At 40.7% G+C, this 18,737-nt stretch overlaps 1 protein-coding gene across 1 annotated transcript in view; it reads left to right on the top strand.

The window, feature by feature from the left end:
* Nucleotides 1–14,337, top strand: part of tfr1b (transferrin receptor 1b) — a 40,127-nt gene extending 25,790 nt beyond the window's left edge. The window contains exons 12-21 of the mRNA XM_084048079.1: nt 95–180; nt 414–477; nt 952–1,019; nt 1,596–1,666; nt 2,780–2,870; nt 4,278–4,505; nt 6,078–6,215; nt 7,355–7,789; nt 7,861–11,852; nt 12,197–14,337. Of these exons, the coding sequence (XP_083904205.1) occupies nt 95–180; nt 414–477; nt 952–1,019; nt 1,596–1,666; nt 2,780–2,870; nt 4,278–4,505; nt 6,078–6,215; nt 7,355–7,585 (977 nt within the window). The 3' untranslated portion in view covers nt 7,586–7,789; nt 7,861–11,852; nt 12,197–14,337. The remainder of the gene's footprint in view (nt 1–94; nt 181–413; nt 478–951; nt 1,020–1,595; nt 1,667–2,779; nt 2,871–4,277; nt 4,506–6,077; nt 6,216–7,354; nt 7,790–7,860; nt 11,853–12,196) is intronic.
* Nucleotides 14,338–18,737: the final 4,400 nt, after the last annotated feature.

Below are 18,737 nucleotides of genomic sequence, written 5' to 3'. Positions count from 1 at the left end.
GCCATTTATATGAACTGTCTCTCTTCCGTATCGGCCTCATTGTAAATATGTCAGGCTGGCCCCTTGATTAATATATTTGTTTATGTGTGTCTAGACGGCTTCAGGCCCAGGAGGAGTTTGGTGTTTGCCAGCTGGAGCGCCGGGGAGTACGGAAGTGTTGGCGCCACCGAGTGGCTGGAGGTAGGAAGAACGATGTATTACCGCCGTTAACACGATTATTTTGACAGCATTATTATGATATACTATATGAAAGACTGTATAACGAGGGCAGACTAGGCACTAAATGAATGCATTCACACTTTAAACTGTGTCTGTGTTCCTCTCGAGGGTTACATGTCCTCTATCTTAAAGACATGTGTTCCTGTAGGGTTACATAAAGAAATGTGTTCTTAAAGAAATGTGTTCCTCTCTAGGGTTACATGTCCTCCATCGACAAAAAAGCCTTCACCTACATCAGCCTGGATGGAGCAGTCATGGGTTAGTATCACACACACGCACGCTAGGGCTGGTAAATCAATATTCTAATTTCGAATATTCCTCGAATATGGGGAAAATATGTATAGTCGAATATGATTTTTTTGTATATATATATATTTGACAGGGACAATACAAAAAACAATGTATCAAGTTATAAAAACAAACAAAATGTATGTTTTATTGGATCCGAGCACTTGATACATTGTTTTTTGTATTGTTTTTGTCAAATAAACATAAAAAATAAAATTATGATAATAATATTGAAATATATTCGAATATCTGCCAATTGTTAAGACCAATATTCGAATATCATTTCTGAGGAAAGTTACCAGACCTAATGCACGCACGCACGCACGCACGCACGCACGCACGCACGCACGCACGCACGCACGCACGCACACACGCACGCACACACGCACGCACGCACGCACACATGCGTCAGCTGACTCATATTCTCTACTGTGTGTTGTTTAGGTCTGGGGAGTTTCAAGGCCACAGCCAGTCCTCTGTTGTACAGCCTCCTGGAGAGCTCCATGAAGCAGGTAACACCTTTCAAATGTCTAGGATTATTTTGGGGGTTCATATATGATTATGTTGGGGTTATAGAAGCAGTGTGTTATGGTACAGTAGCACATAGATATTCAACTGGCGGCCTGCGGGCCACATGCGGCCCGCGAGGAGCTTTCTTGTGGCCCCTGGCCATATTCCAAAAAAAATAAAAATATATTATTTATGTAAATATATGTTCGTTTTCATGTTATCAAAGTTAAAACAGTACAAATTATTTATCCTTCATTAGTTCTTGAAAGGCCATCTTTCATTGGAACTTAACTTACAACGTTAAATAGAACCAAATTAGACCGAATTAGACCCGAAAAAAGGTTGATTTATATTGGTCAAATAGAACCGAATTAGACCCGAATTAGACCAAATTAGACCCGAAAAAATGTGCGCGCAAATTGTGTGCGCACATGCACGCGCACTGTGTGGGCCCCAACTCCAAATTATTTTACAGTTGTGGCCCCCTGCCTAATCTAGTTGAATACCCCTGCAGTAGCAGGATGTTGAAGCAGTGTGTTATGGTAACAGGATGTTGAAGGTCCATCATGTTCCTCTAGGTGAGCAGTTCTCTGCTGAAGGGTTCCTCTGTCTACAGCGTGGCAGGAGGAGCTAAGTGGGAGACTGATGCGTGAGTAGAGGACCCCCCCCCCATCATGTTTGATTGATTACTTTATTAGTCAGAAACAAAAACAGCAAGTGGTACAGTAAGACATTAAGGGGATAGTTCACTCAAAAAAATATTTTTTCCCTACGTATTAGTCACTCCATGGAGACTTGAATTCATGGATATGTTTTAGTTTTTGTCTCATTCCTAAGCCAATAATTTGATGACCAGAGGACCGGTAGGCAGAGGTTCCGGTAGGAGACACAAAGAGTCTCCTTTGTGTCTCCTACCGGAACCTCTGCCGCTCATCAAATTATTGTCTTTAAGATCATTAAGACCGGGAACGCAATCTGTGTCATTTTTTTGATTTCTTTGGCTATTCAAAAATTGCAGATCTACAAGCTACCTGGAACAACACATTTTGCGATATGCTGACAAATACATATCATTTTGGGGGTCCTTGACATGAAAAAAGTTTGAGAACCACTGATATTATAGCAACATAAGTTATTATTATTATTGTTTTAACTGTTAAGGTCCTTACACACCGGGCCGATTTTTTTCATGTGAATAATAGTTTTTTTTTTAAAAACCTTATAAAGTCAATGCAAGCTTCCACATCAGTTTCGCGGAGCGAAAAAGCGTCTTTTATTTATTCGGGCCGAGTCCGAATTTTGCGTATATTTGCATAATCGCTGGTGTGTAACCTTTAGGATTTAGAAGACATTTGTAGAATCCCCCAGAAGCAACGATTTCAGTTAAAAAATGTCACTTTAAAAAACATATTCAAAGATTTGCACAGATTTTCATGATTTACAAAATAAATAAATAGCAGATATACAAGCTCGTAGCGTGGCACTCGGTGCCGTGCTACGAGCTTGTAGATCTGCTATTTTTAATAGCCCAAAGTATAAGATAATGGTTAAAGCTAAAAAGAAAATGTAAAATGACACTGGATGCGTTCCCGTATTGAATTGGGTTCATGAGGAAGTTGGTTGTCAGTTTGTTCTCAGTTAAATGATATAAGAACATGAAGAGACTCTGCAGGAAGCTTCTCTTTATCTCCTTTACAGACAGAGGACATGTCTATTACATTGTGACTCAGTGGTATTTATTGAATATAAATTGTTGTTTCAGACTGACGGCCATGACAGTAGATGATCCTGCATATCCTTTCCTGGCTTTCTCTGGAATCCCATCTGTGTCCTTCCACTTCACCAACCCCAATGTGAGAGACACACACACACACACGCGCGCGCGCACGCACGCACGCACGCACGCACGCACGCACGCACGCACGCACGCACACACACACACACACCTACAGACTAGGCCTGTCAAAAAAAATCGATTCATGAATAAATCGCGATTCTTAATGCCACGATTTTAAAAATCGATTCAAAATATTAAAATCGATTTTTTTGAAAAAAATAAATAAATAAAAAATTATAAGTTAGTACCTTTTTCACTGGCAATTTGTCTGAAATCAATGTCAGAAAGACTGCCTGACATGATCTGGCTGCATTGAAGTGTATGATTCAACTTTTCATGGTTTATATTATATTAAAATGTTTTAGTATAATTAAAGCAAAGTGATTTGGGGTAGAAAATCGCAATAAATCGCAGAATCGAATATCAATTAATCGCAGAATCGCAATTTTAATCGAATCGGCACCCTAGAAAATCGCAATAAATCGCAGAATCGAATCGAATATCAATTAATCGCAGAATCGCAATTTTAATCGAAGCGGCACCCTAGGAATCGATTTTGAATCGAATCGTGAGGTAAGTGAATCGTGACACCCCTACTACACACAGGGATTTCTGATTACCAATCATAATATCTCAAATTGACATGACATGTTTGTGTATTTAGTAGTCATGTAACGATACCAGAACCCCACGATACCATAATGTTGCGACATCAAGTCCACGACAAGGTTATTATAGTTAACGAGATAATGAAAACTAAAATTAAATAAACATTCTGTAAACTGAACTGAATAAAAACTACAATAATAATATAAATGATAACTAACTGAAACTGTATTGTGTGTTTACAAAACGAACTGAAATTATAGACAAAATGCCTTTTAAGTTTTGGTCTGTGGATGGTTGGTGGTTCATCTGTAACTGAATACATTTTAAATGCTATCTTTTGTTAGGTTTTTATCACACAATACTTACCTTTCCAATCCTGCACCTGACAAATAACCCAAAGCATAAAAAAAAATTAAACTATCACTAAAAACTAAAAACCAATTAAAACTAACTGAATAAAAAAAATCTGAAACTTCAGTATTATAACCTTGGTCCATGATAACGATATTTTTCGATATGAAAAAGTCTGATGTGTCCCGTTGTGAGCTTGTAGATCTAATTGCAGTAGATCTGCTATTTTCAAAAGATGTTAATACATTTGATACATACAGTATTACCTCCTGAAACGGGACATTCTGCATAAAGTGTAGTTTTACTTTAGGTACTTTAAGTACATTTTGTTATCAATACTTTTGTACCTTTGTACCTTTTACTCAAGTATTTCTACATTGCTGTATTGATACTTTAAGTAAAACGTGAGTGCTTTGTCCAACACCATGTCCTTGTGTCCCACATGTCTCTGTCCTACATGAAGATGGACTCGTACCGTTACTACGGCACGGCCCTGGACACCAAGGACCACCTGGACTACCTGACGGCCCACCAGACCCCCGGCATGGTGGCCCTGGCGGCCCAGATGGCCGGTCACATGGCCCTGAAGCTGACCCACGACCACCTGCTGCCCCTGGACGTCAGGAGGTACAGCAAGACCCTCACCAAGTCTGTGCAGCTGGTCTACAGACGCATCATCCAGCTCAAACAGGTACCTGACTGCACACACACACACACACACACACACACACACACACACACACACACACACACACACACACAGACACAGACACACACAGACAGACAGACAGACAGACAGACAGACAGACAGACAGACAGACAGACAGACAGACAGACAGACAGACAGACAGACAGACAGACAGACAGACAGACAGACAGACAGACAGACAGACAGACAGACAGACAGACACACACACACACACACACACACATCATCCAGATCAAACGCGTCCCTGACTCAGCCTTTATCACACACACACACACACACACACACACACACACACACACACACACACACACACACACACACACACACACACACACACGTGCGCACACTTAAAACAGTTGGTTCTCAAACTTTTTTGTGTCAAGGACCCCCAAATTGTTATGTATCAGTGTTGTTATGTATTTGGCCGTGGACCGAGCCTGGTTCCAGATCATAGACCTCGCCCACTCTCTGAGTGGACTGCCTCTTGGTCTGGTGTTGTAAATGTGAACGTGGGATTTATTCAGTTCACACAGCTTCAGCGCACAGGACATTGTCACCTTTTACACCATGAATTATTATATGTGTGTTTTATCTTACAGTCTGGTCTGAGCCCCACATGGATCAGTTATTATAATAATAATGTGTTTTATCTTACAGTCAGGTCTGAGCCCCACATGGATCAGTTATTATAATAATAATAATGTGTTTTATCTTACAGTCAGGTCTGAGCCCCACATGGATCAGTTATTATAATAATAATAATGTGTTTTATCTTACAGTCAGGTCTGAGCCCCACATGGATCAGTTATTATAATAATAATAATGTGTTTTATCTTACAGTCAGGTCTGAGCCCCACATGGATCAGTTATAATAATAATAATAATGTGTTTTATCTTACAGTCAGGTCTGAGCCCCACATGGATCAGTTATAATAATAATAATAATGTGTTTTATCTTACAGTCAGGTCTGAGCCCCACATGGATCAGTTATAATAATAATAATAATGTGTTTTATCTTACAGTCAGGTCTGAGCCCCACATGGATCAGTTATTATAATAATAATGTGTTTTATCTTACAGTCTGGTCTGAGCCCCACATGGATCAGTTATTATAATAATAATGTGTTTTATCTTACAGTCTGGTCTGAGCCCCACATGGATCAGTTATTATAATAATAATGTGTTTTATCTTACAGTCTGGTCTGAGCCCCACATGGATCAGTTATTATAATAATAATAATGTGTTTTATCTTACAGTCAGGTCTGAGCCCCACATGGATCAGTTATTATAATAATAATAATGTGTTTTATCTTACAGTCAGGTCTGAGCCCCACATGGATCAGTTATTATAATAATAATGTGTTTTATCTTACAGTCAGGTCTGAGCCCCACATGGATCAGTTATTATAATAATAATAATGTGTTTTATCTTACAGTCAGGTCTGAGCCCCACATGGATCAGTTATTATAATAATAATGTGTTTTATCCTACAGTCAGGTCTGAGCCCCACATGGATCAGTTATTATAATAATAATGTGTTTTATCTTACAGTCAGGTCTGAGCCCCACATGGATCAGCAGTGCCAGAGGATCGTTCCAGCGGGCCGCCGATGACCTCATGACCTCTGTGACCAACTCTGACCTCTCTGACCCCGAGACCTGCCGCATCCTCAACGACAGAATCATGACGGTATTATAAATAATATACATATGTAATATATATATGAAGACCTCTTATAATGTGACTTATGTCATTTTGCCACGCTGTATCAAACCTCAATTTCGATTTTCATTTTCGGCACGCATGGAGTATCGTAACAGCCTTAGTTAGTACACAGTAAAGTCTGGTGTTCATTTATAGTCCTGGTGAGATACGATAAGATACGATATGACTTTATTATCAGCAAATGAAATGTGTCTTGCGACTCTGCAACAAAGCACAACAAATGACATGCATACAATCACGAAAACGAGAGCAATGTCCACCTCTCAGCCTACCCCCCCCCCATGGCCAGACTCTAAATGAAGCCTCAAAGTCGACTGATGGACAAAGGACTTCTTCAGTCTGACCTTTGTGTACATTTGGAACACCACACACATCCATACCAGGTGGTACTACAGTACTACAGTACTGAAGAACACTCCTGATAACAGAAGTGCAAAACGAAACAAAAGAAGAATACGTCTACTTGCACAAAGGAAATACATTGTTATCTTTGTGGTAGATGAATGTATCATTTCCCATCCTGCTCAAATTTGCCAAAACATTTCAGACTAAAATATGACTAAAACTAAATAACATTTTATTCAAAAGACTACGACTAAACTAAATCAAAATTTGCTGTCAAAATGTCAAAACTCTAACCCTCACCGCCCATACCCTAGGTGGGGTTGGCGAAAGGGCCCACTCTGTGTGGAGTTTGCATGTTCTCCCCGTGTCTCTCAGGGTAGTTGATACCCTCACAAAAACATGTAGTAATCATGGTCACTAAACTCCTCCCCCATGACAGCCGGGGCGCCTGATGGAGGGGAAGGGAACTGGTTGGAATAACGTGTTCCTTCCATGTGCTACGTCCAACCAGGGAAACTCCCTCCTGTCAGGTGACAAGAAGGTCAGTTGGCTCTCATGCATTGAAGGAGGCATGAGCTCGGCCCTGGCCTCCCTAGGCTGGTGAGGGGAGTGTAGTGCCCAGGATCACTTAGAAAATTGGCACCGGGTGAAAAATAAGGGTTACAAAATCGTGGGATAAAAAAATAATAATAATAATAAAAAAAAAAAAAAAAACTCTAACCCTCACAACCCCCTCCCCCCCTCTCCCCCCTCCTCAGGTGGAGCACGGCCTCCTCTCTCCGTACGCGTCGCCCAAAGACACGCCGTTCCGCCACCTGTTCTTCGGCCGCGGCCCCCACACCCTGGCGGCCATCGCCCAGACCCCCCCGCCCTCCACCGCGGACGACCTGGAGCGGCTCCGCACCCAGCTGGCCCTGGCCACCTGGACCCTGCAGGGCTGTGCCAACGCCATGGCGGGGGACATCTGGGACCTCCACGAGGACCACTGAGAGAGAGAGAGAGAGAGAGAGACCTCCACGAAGACCAGAGAGAGAGAGAGAGTGACCTGTAACGTCCCTGAGTGTTAGTTTAGCTCTAGAGCAGTGGTTTTCAACCAGTGGTCCGGCGACCACCAGTGGTCCTTGAGGGAGTACCAGGGGGTCCCCAGCAAAATTAAGTTAATAGCGTCACAATCATTTTTATAACCACTTAGCGTTGGCTATTCAAAAATAGCAGATCTACAAGCTCATAGCGCGGCACCGAGTGCCGCGCTATGAGCTTGTAGATCTGCTATTTTTGAAAAATCTTGAAAAAAAGTGTGCATATCTTTGAACATTTATAGTTTTTTAAAGCAAAAATTAACTGATATCTTTGCTTTTGGCAGTCCCTGGCACAAAACATTTTCAAATGGGGGTCCGCGGCCAAATGTATATCAATTTAGGGGTCCTTGGTATGAAAAAGGTTGAAAACCACTGCTCTAGAGTCAAAACGGAGAAACCCCCCTGCAAAGGTGTCACAGAGTTAAATTAACACTCAGAACGTCACAGTGTTGCTGTGTGTTTGTTTTGTGAGAGAGAGAGAGAGAGAGAGAGAGAGAGAGAGAGACACCAGGGGAGCAGTGACATAAATGTTTTTTTTTGTTAGTTTTAGGGTGTTTCTTCTGTGAGCGGGAAGAAGTCCAATAATAGCACTTAAGCACAGGCTGTCAATCAGAGGTCACCCCCCCCCCCCCCCCCCCCCCCCACACACTCCATTATGCAGAGAGAGAGAGAGAGAGAGTAGTCACACTTTAAAGGAATAGTTGACCAATAATTTAGCCAATAATTTGATGACCAGCAACGATTCCGGTAGGAGACACAAAGAGTCTTTTGTGTCTCCTAGGAATGAGACAAAAAGTCTCCGTGGAGTGACTAATCCATAGATAAAAAGTTATGTTTTGGGTGAACTATCCCTTTAAAGTCATAATTGGTACTCCATATAATAGATCATGTGCCGAAAGTAGCCAATCTACAAGCTCCACGATGCGGTGTGAGCTTGTAGATCGGCTTGTTTTTGGGGTGAAGTATAATAAAACAGGCCTAAGGGTTACATTAGATCGATAAGAGGAGAGGAGACAGAGAAAAGGTTTCCAGCAGACACTTGTACACACAAAATAAATAACGGGCAGCTTTTCCGATGCTGGTATCAGTATCAGAACAACAACGCTAAATATCTCTGTGTAAAACTGCTAGCCTGGCATTGTCCAGACTGATAACGTGGATCCACTCTCACGTTCCTCCCCGTATCAGTCTGGACTTCAGCCAATAGGGAGCCAGTATGAGAAATCAGAAAATGATTTTGATGCTTTTCACTGTCGTACGGACAGCACTGATTGGCCTGATCATTTTCTGATTTCTCATACTCGCCCAGTATGAGAAATCAGAAAATGATCCGGCCTATCAGTGACTGTGTTTCAACTGCTGTACGAACAGTGAAAAGCATCAAAACCATTTTCTGATTTCTCATACTCGCTCCCTATTGGCCGAAGGCCAGACTGATGGGACGGGGGAGGAACGTGATCAGTCTGGCCAATGCCAGGCTATAAAACTGGAGCCCTGCTGTCAACGTTTTCTCTTGTCTCCTCGTTGCACTAAACCCCCCCCCCCCCCCCCCCGACCAGAGCCTGGCTGTGACCTCTAGCACTGAGAACCCTTATTTATATTTATACTTTAATGATAGTTTTATCAGTGGCAGTGTCCACTATGAAACGCCATAATATAGTTTTATCAGTGGCAGTGTCCACTATGAAACGCCATAATATAGTTTTATCAGTGGCAGTGTCCACTATGAAACGCCATAATATAGTTTTATCAGTGGCAGTGTCCACTATGAAACGCCATAATATTCTGTTTGTTTTTTATACAAAGTTATCGGGAGCAGTGCCTTCCATTACTTATGACGGTTATACCGTCTCCTACTGTTGTTCTCAACGTGGCAGCATCTGCTACAAACCAGACACAACAACGCCTTCACGTTCTGTGAGCTTTCATTACAACGTCCATTCCTAGACTTTGAGTTTCTCTGACAGTTACACTCTCAGAGATATGATGGTCCTTGAAATGATAAAGTTTAAGAACCACTGGTTCTTTAGCCTCGGAAACCCATGCCTTTTTTTTTGTTTCAAAAGAAAAAAAGCCTGGGAGGACCTTGCAGGAACGCTGGTCTTAGGACCTTGTTATCTCCTAACCAATCAGAGTGCTCCAAACCCAAATTCCAGCGCCTGGGTTTGGCTCCGCCCTTCAAGACCATCGATTGGGCTCGTTCTTTCAGTCTACTGGTTCTTAAACTTCAAGTCCTCATGATCAGCTCTGACCAGTGTGACAAAACCCGGTTTCGGAAACGGTTCCAACGGTTCCAATGTTGGATCCGGTTCCTACGAGTTCCTCCAGGTTTTGGATTCCAACCCTTTAGTCTGGGACGGCTCCTACTTGAGATGAGCGCTGGATAGGTGACAACAAAGAGTGCTCAGGGTCTGCCAAGCCTGTAAAACACATCAATAAATTAGCCTGATGGGTGGAAAATAATTGAAATTACAAAATGAATTGATTTAAATGATAAATAAAGGCGTCGACAGTGACATGCACTACAAAAAAAAAGTGCGGTCGAGCCTTTTGACCGACAGGATATTTGTGCCACATTATGTTTGGCGACACAAAACGTCCCAAAAGCCATTTATGTTACAGTCACTATGTTTTTTGTTTTTGTTATGACAAATTATCGGGAGCAGTGCCTTCCATAATGACAAGAAGTGATGGTAGTTTTTGCCTACCAGTGTGTGTGTGTGTGTGTGTGTGTGTGTGTGTGTGTGTGTGTGTGTGTGTGTGTGTGTGTGTGTGTGTGTGTGTGTGTGAGAGATTGCTTGCATTTTATTTGTTGTTTTTGCAGTTGTAGCCAGTTGTCAAATTCCCCTTTTTTTGCTGGTGCATTAGGTCCGCCGCTATTCCGCAGGTAGAGTCATTCTTTTGAACGCCATAGAAAAACAATAATTAATTGGATACAAACACATCCAATTTGACTGTGTATGTGCATGACACACAGATTGCATGAAACATGACCTGTGATCCACAAGGCTCTCTGCTTCCATCTAGTGGCGTTACAGAAGTATAGCGCACGCCCCTTTATCGAGGGCTGTCTGTAGGACTGCGTGTTACACAAAAAACTGGTACAGTGTGATTTCACATTTTTACAGACGAGACGAGCGCAATTTGTTGTCCGGTTTTAAAAAGTGGGAATCCTTTTGATGGCTACAGCTGTAAAGTGTGTATCGGGGGCAGGGTCTCCCCATATTTCACTGAAGGGTGGAACGACTTATCGGGAACAGAGTTTTCCCAGAGTTATGTAGTTTTTTTTTTTTAAATGTAATGCATTTATGTTGTATTTCCTCGGCAGAGGTAGTAGGTAGCACAACACTGCTGACCAAGAGAGAGAGAGAGAGAGAGTGTGTGTATTAGGTTCTGACTTTGTTTATTGTTGTTGCTCGCGCTACGTTTCACCTTTAGTTCACAATACTGTCTGTGACTTAAAGGGGCTACACCATGAATTAAAAAAAAATATATTATATATAAATATTGCCCCCTAATACGTTTTAAACAGGTTGTAAGCCTAAAAAACATCCAGATATTTTTTCTCACAATCTGACTGTCTGTCATTCCAAGCTTTTTCAGCTGCAATACCAAAACGTCCTATTGGGCAGGGGGGAGCTACTGAGCAATTCTGTCTGGCCATCATCAATGCAAAATCAGGGCAAGTGACATCACTTGCCCTGCCATTCTGAAATGGCCTGTTCAGACACGCCCATTCAGGAAATCCATGAAATGAGCATGAATGACTGAATGTTAAAAAAATATATTTTTTTTGGGTACAAGAGACACTGGGGAGCCCAAAAAATACTAAAAACCAAAAAAAAAAAAGAAATTCATGGTGTAGCCCCTTTAACAGGGTTCTCAAAGTAGGGTCGAGGGACCCTCAGGGTTCCTTGAGAAAGGGGTGGGGGGGTCCTAAATGGACCCTTACAGGTCTGTAACTCTAAGAGTGTACAAATGGAACCAAATGGACCCTTACAGGTCTGTAACTCTGTGAGTGCACAAATGGAACCAAATGGACCCTTACGGGTCCATTTGGTTCCATTTGTACACTCTCAGAGACTCCGGACACTCCGCAGTTGTTGTAGGTGAGAGGCAGTTCCGTGTGCGTCACAGAAGCGGGGCGTGGTTAGAGCACAAGTGGTATAGGCCAGTGGTTCTCAACCTGGGGGTCGCCAAATAATTTGGGGGGGTCGCCAGATTTTTTGGTGAATTTGAAAAAAAAAAAAAAAAAAAAACGTTTTTTTTTTTTTTTTTTTAAACAAAATATTTTTTTATGTTATCATTAATTCATGTTTTATCAGTTAATTTAGTCAATTTACCCACTTTTTGCAAAAATGTTTTGATAATAAACAATTATCAAATAACCTATTGTAATTAAATAACCTTCGCGCGCGCGAACGGGACCGCGCGCGTGCACGCGGGGGGTCGCGGGAAATAATATCATTATTTTGGGGGTCGCGGCCTGAAAAGGTTGAGAACCCCTGGTATAGGCTTTAGTAGGGCGCAGCTGGCAGCATTGGTCACTTGTCTGAGTGGAGAGAGAGAGAGAGAGAGAGAGAGAGAGAGTTTTTCTATTTGTTATCGTTCGTTGTTAAATTATTATCGGGAGCAGTGCCTTCCATAATCCTCATGCCTATTATCGGGAGCAGTGTCTTCCATAATGTCAAAGAAGTGATGGTAGTTTTTGCCTACCAGTGTATGTGTGAGCGATTGTTTTATTTTTGTTATTTAGTTGAATTTGTAGTTGTAGCCATTGTAAAAAAAAAAAATGTCCCTCTCCTGCTTTAAGGCATTATTATTCTGCAGGCAAATCTGTCCTTGAACAATAACGCCTTGGAACAAACTGAGTGCTGTGTGTGTGTGTGTGTGTGTGTGTGTGTGTGTCTGTGTGTGTGTGTGTGTGTGTGTGTGTGTGTGTGTGTGTGTGTGTGTGTGTGTGTGTGTGTGTGTAAAGTGTGTATCGGGTGCAGTGTCTCCCATATTTCACTGAAGGGTGGAACAACTTATCGGGAACAGAGTTTTCCCAGAGTTATTTATTTCTATTTTGTTTAACGTATTTATTTGTCTTTCTCTCCAGTAGCAACACCTGCATTATGTGGGTTATTATTATGACTTAGATTTGGTTGTTGTTGTTTTTTGTTGCTTGTGCTGACGTTTCTCCTTTTTCATACACGCTGTACTGTTCATAACTTCATCACAAGGTTTTTGTGTTTTGTTGTGTTACTTCTGGCGAGAACGCCTGCATTCAGACGTCTGTTTACTGTCTAGGTACTGTAACAGGAAATATGGTCTAATATGGTCCTGTCCTCCTTCTAAGTACTGTAAAGCAGTGGTTCTCACACTTTTTTCATGCCATGCCAGGGACCCCCGTGTCAAAATATGTTGTTTCAGGGACCACCCAGCAAAAAGCAAAGATTTGAGTTACAAGTGTTCACTTTAAAAAATATATGTTTTCAAAGATTTGCACACATGTTCACCATTTTTCAAAAAATAACAGATCTACAAGCTCGTAGCGCGGCACGCTTGTAGATCTATGAGCTTGTAGATCTTTCCAGATGACTGTTAAGTGACAATTTCAGGACATGTTTTAATACCTCAACACAAACAAAAGTCATCAACAAATTATACTATAAAAGCTGGTCAAACATTGGCCAAATTGTCAAGTAATATAAGAGACCTTTTTTTTTTTTTAAATATCGGATCTAAAAGCCCACAGCGCCTCAAGTTGCAAGGCGTTGTGAGCTTGTAGATCTGCTATTTTCGCAGTATTTATCTATGGAACAAAGTCAAACTAAATGTAATGCCTCAACTCCCACATTGCAAGTGCTTATCAGGTTGGGGGGTCCTCAGTTAAAATATGATTATTTTGGGGGTCCCCAGTTCAAACATGATTATTTGGGGGGGGGGGGGGGGGGGGGGCAGCCTGAAAAGGTTGAGAACCCACTGAGTTAAAGGAAGCTGGTTTATTGTACTGTGCGTATGGACTCCTCAGAATATGGCTGTTACATCACATTCACACATTATAGTTGCATGTTCACCATGTATGTCTCACTGCATGTTACTGTGTTCCTTTATCACACCGTTTATTATAGGGCTTTAAAAAAAACTAAAGTTATTTCAAATTATTGAATTATTATTTTTGAAAGAAAGTAATAGATACTGCTGATCCCAATCTCGGAATTCTACAATTGTATAACTGTAAGCTAGCAAAAATATAATGCTACATGTTATTTTATTAGAGGACATAAGTCACATTTCTTCCCCCAATGGTTGATATTGTAGTTTGGAATGAATTCCTCCATTTCAGCAAAACTCCCCAACAAGAAGATGATATTGGAAATGTTTCAAATGCAATATGTGCTTTAATACGTACTAGTCTAGAGATCTTATTTACAACAGGCAGATTATTTTGGAACCCCTTTTCATAAAGTCAACATTTATATTGTTGTTTGGAAGACATAATATCAATTTGGAGAACAGCACATGTCAGTCATTCAGGAAGCTACTGTTACTGTAATGTTCATTAATGAGTCAATATTCATCACAAGGATGACTTTCTCTTCTTTCATCTTTACTTTGACATGTTCTTCTGCTATAATAATAATTATAATGATAATAAACCCTTTAGCTTGGCAAGATCCTGGTTTTTCCGTGTGGTTATTGCCAGTGGCCTCCAGAGGGCACTATAGCCTAATAAATATTCAGCACAATCAATAGAACGGTTTATAATTTATAGTGTGATTTGATTTGTACAGAATTATATTATATCTGATATTATTAACGTGTGGAAAAAAAATGGAAAATATGTCTATAATTTTGATGTGATGTTTGTAGTAGGAACGTAGCCTACTTATTAATATACAGTGATTTCCTATGTTCAATACTTTTACTTCTACTCCACTACATCTCAGAGGCAAATATTGTACTTTTACTCCACTACAATTATTTGAAAACTTTAGTTACTTTGTAGATTTTGATTATTATTACAACAAACCATACATTAACCACTTCAGCCCTATATTCATTTCGGCCATTTGAAAATAGCCGATTTACAAGCTCACAATGCATGAGGCATTGTGAGCTTGTAGATCTGCTATTTTCAAAAGATTTGTATACATTTCATACATTTGAAAAACTTGTGAAATGGGACATATTCTGCATAATGAGTACTTTTACTTAATTGATATCAATACCTTTGTGCTTTTACTCATTTTGAAATCCGGACTTTTACCTGTGAGTATTTGATGGTATTGATACTTTTACCTCTAAGTCAGTGGTTCTCAACCGGTGGTCCTTGAGGGTGTTCTAGGGGGTCCCCAGACAAAATAATAGTTAGGAACCAAATTGACCCTTGTGTGTCTGTAACTCTGAGAGTGTACAAATGGAACGGGTCCATTTGGTTCCATTTGTACACTCTCAGAGTTAAATGAACACTGATGATGATGATGATACTAGTGTAGTTTGGGACCCCCGAGAAATCAAAATGGTTGAGTCTCTGGCATATCTTTTCAAATGGGGGTCCCTGGGCTAATATGTGTCAATGTGGGGGTCCTTGACGCAAAAAAAAAGGTTGAAAACCACTGCTCTAAGTAAATAAAACGTGCGCTTTAAGGCTACGAGGCTGCCTACCAGTGACGCTCCTTATTATAATCCTGACGGACAGGCGCACTGAAGCTCTCTGGAATAAACAGCTCAATGCAAACCGTATTTTACCCACTGACACTCAGTGGCTTCATTAACATGTATTAAATATATACACATATACATATTATATAGATAGCCTTTACATATACATATTATATATACATATACATATATTGAAGCCTTATTTCCCGTTGGACAGACAGAGTGTCTTCATTAGGCTGTCATTCATTCACATTAAAACGAGACAAGAGGATATTGAACGTTATTTCCATCCAGACCCATGATGTCTCCATAAGGTCAGTTATTCATTATTATGCGTCCAGTTTTATCTTCAATCCGTTATATTTCCCCTTTCAGTCACGCGGCTGTTGGACGCTAATAGGTGTCTGTCTCACGGCAGTCGTCTCTCGCGACCGTCATGGATGAACTTCAACCTGGTGTTTGCGCTTTCTCTCTTCCTACTCCGTACATCTACATAAACGTTCATATTTCAAATATAAAGTGTTTACCTCATGGCCACGGATGTTACAATTATTTACGGGCTCTCAGAAGTACCTTTTATATTCTGTATTGTTCAATAAAAAGAATTTTAATCCTATTGGTGGCCATTTTCTCATAGAGTTATAATGTATCAGATGAGTGCAATACACCTCACGACCGATAGGGTCAGGCAGTTGAAAGCATATGGAGAAAATACGGATAAAATGGCCACCGATCGGATACAAATGCTTTTTACTGAAAAGTACTGAAAATAAGGGCCTTTTTTAGGGCCCGTAAAGAATAGTAACATCCGTGGCCATGAGGTAAACACTTTATATTTAATATGAACGTTTATGTAGATGTATGGACCTAAATGGAGGAAGTGCAAACACCAGGTTGAAGTTCATCCATGACTGTCGTGACAGATGACAGACATGTATCAGGGCTACCTATCTATCTATCTACAGTATGTAGAATAGATTATGATAATTGGAAGCTTTTGCCACATGACAGAGAATATAATATGTGACATAAATCCCTCTGGGATTTATGCACATTATTTAGATCTATTATAACTATTAATTTAATGTCTATAGTAGCTTATAACATTAAATGTATGTATTGTCGTTTCAACAGCCAGCTAGACATGTTGTAAGCTTACAGTATGCAGTAGACAGACTGGACTATGATACTTGGTGGTGTAAAAAGTAACTAAGTACATTTACTCAAGTACTTAAGTACACTTTTGAGGATTTTTTTTTGATTTACAGTAGTATGTCCAATTTTCAGTACTTTTACTTCTACTCCACTACATCTCAGAGGCAAATAAATATTGTACTTTTATGTGAGCTTGTAGATCTGCTATTTTCAACAAATGGCACACAGCTCCACCTTTCTGATCTTTAGTCTCTCTCTCTCTCTCTCTCTCTCTCTCTCTCTCTCTCTCTCTCTCTCTCTCTCTCTCTCTCTCCAGGTGGTTGGGGGTCCGTCTGTCCATGTCCTCTTCCAGGTGACCCCCCCCTCTTAGTGACACATGTCACTCCCAGCTGAAGCATCAGTCCGTCTTCCAGGACCAGTGCTGGACACGGTAAGGGCTCATACACAGTGGTGGAAAGTAACTAAGTAGGCCTACATTTACTTAAGTACTGTACTTAAGTACAATTTTCTGGTTGCCCTAACCAGTGGTGGAAAAAGTACTCAAATGTTTTACTTAAGTAAAAGTATCAATACTGCAATGCAGAAGTACTCCGTTACAAGTAAAAGTCCCAAATTCAAAATTTACTTGAGTAAAAGTGCAAAAGTATTGGCATCGAAATCGACTTAAAGTACCAAAAGTAAAAGTACTAACATGTTTGAAAATAGCCGAAAATAGCCGATCTACAAGCTCACAACGCGTCGCATCGCGACGCGTTGTGAGCTTGTAGATCGGCTATTTTCATATAGCCTATGTATAAAATAGGGCTAAAGTTGTTAATGTATGTTTTATAATACTATAATTTTATTCTGAAAAGTAACTAGTAACTAAAGTTGTCAAATGATTGTAGTGGAGTAAAAGTACTAAGTTTGCCTCTGAGATGTAGTGGAGTAGAAGTAAAAGTACTGAAGACTGGAAATACTCAAGTAAAGTAAAAATATGCCAACTTTGTACTTAAGTAAAGTACTTGAGTGAACGTACTTAGTTACTTTACACCACTGGCCCTAACAGGGCAACCAGACTATAGGTCTAGTGACACTTTATTCTTTCTAGATAAACTTTATTTTGCCGTGCTACTTCTCCCACAGGTTCTTTTTCCTAATTTAGTGCCATATGTCAAAATGACCGGCTTCACCGGGAATCGTGCGCTTGTATTTTGCTAAGAGATTGGTTGCATAGTTTTATTGATATTGATTTATTAGTGCACTCGGTGCCGCGCTATGAGCTTGTATATCTGCTATTTTTGAATAGCCCAGAGCTAAGTGGTTAAAGTGATTGTGACTCATTTCGCTGGGGACCCCCTGGTAACCACCCAAGGACCACTGGTGGTCCCCGGACCACTGGTTGAGAACCACTGCCTTAGACTATAAGGGAAGTGGTGCTGGAGACAGACTTGGGGGGTTCGGTGCAAAGACCAGCGAAAGACATTATTTCAGCTAATTGAAATCATTTGACTCTAATTGACCATAAACAACGTAAACAAAGACATAACATGTACCGTATGAAATGGACCCATATGTTACCGACAGAACTGACTGAGTGGCAGGTGTGTAAAGTGTGATGCTGTGATGACACATTTGAAATATGTATTTATGTCCACAATAAACAGAAGTAGTGTAGGACTGTACAAAGGACATAAACACTGCCAGTGCAGTCAGATGAAGGGAAAACAGTCAGTTACAAAGTGCATGTAAGGCAGAACATTGTTACATACATAATGTTGGCATATTGTCGAACACAGCGGACAACAATCATGGGTAAAGGAAACAACGCCTCCTCCACATTGAGCGGCTTCCTATAATAGCTGATATTGAGCAGTACCTTGCTAATTGTTTGGCCCTCCTTTTGGAGAGGCCGGCCTTTTGAAGGCCCCTCACAACCAACTTGTGCCCTATAGGCTACCAAAGATAAAAACGCACGCACGCAAGTACACGCGCACGCACACACGGCACGCGCACTATTACTACTACAAGTGATTTTTGAATGCCATTTTTAATACATTTTGCCACTTTTAACCGTACGCCTAAAGCCGAAAAAAAATTGCAGATCTACAAGCACACAATGCGTTGTGCTGTGACGTGTTGTGAGCTTATAGATCAGCAATTTTCCGGCGTATGACACTGGCATGCAACTATAGCCTAAGAGTTGTGCCAGAGAATATATTATCACCTTAATGTAGCGTCCTGTATTTATAGCAATGGCCTCAATAGAACAGTGAGA

Source organism: Gymnoscopelus microlampas (genome assembly GCF_963454915.1).
Source record: "Gymnoscopelus microlampas genome assembly, chromosome: 22".
NCBI classification, from domain to species: domain Eukaryota; kingdom Metazoa; phylum Chordata; class Actinopteri; order Myctophiformes; family Myctophidae; genus Gymnoscopelus; species Gymnoscopelus microlampas.
Note: the sequence above shows the minus strand (reverse complement) of the source record. Positions and strands in the feature narration are given on the sequence as shown.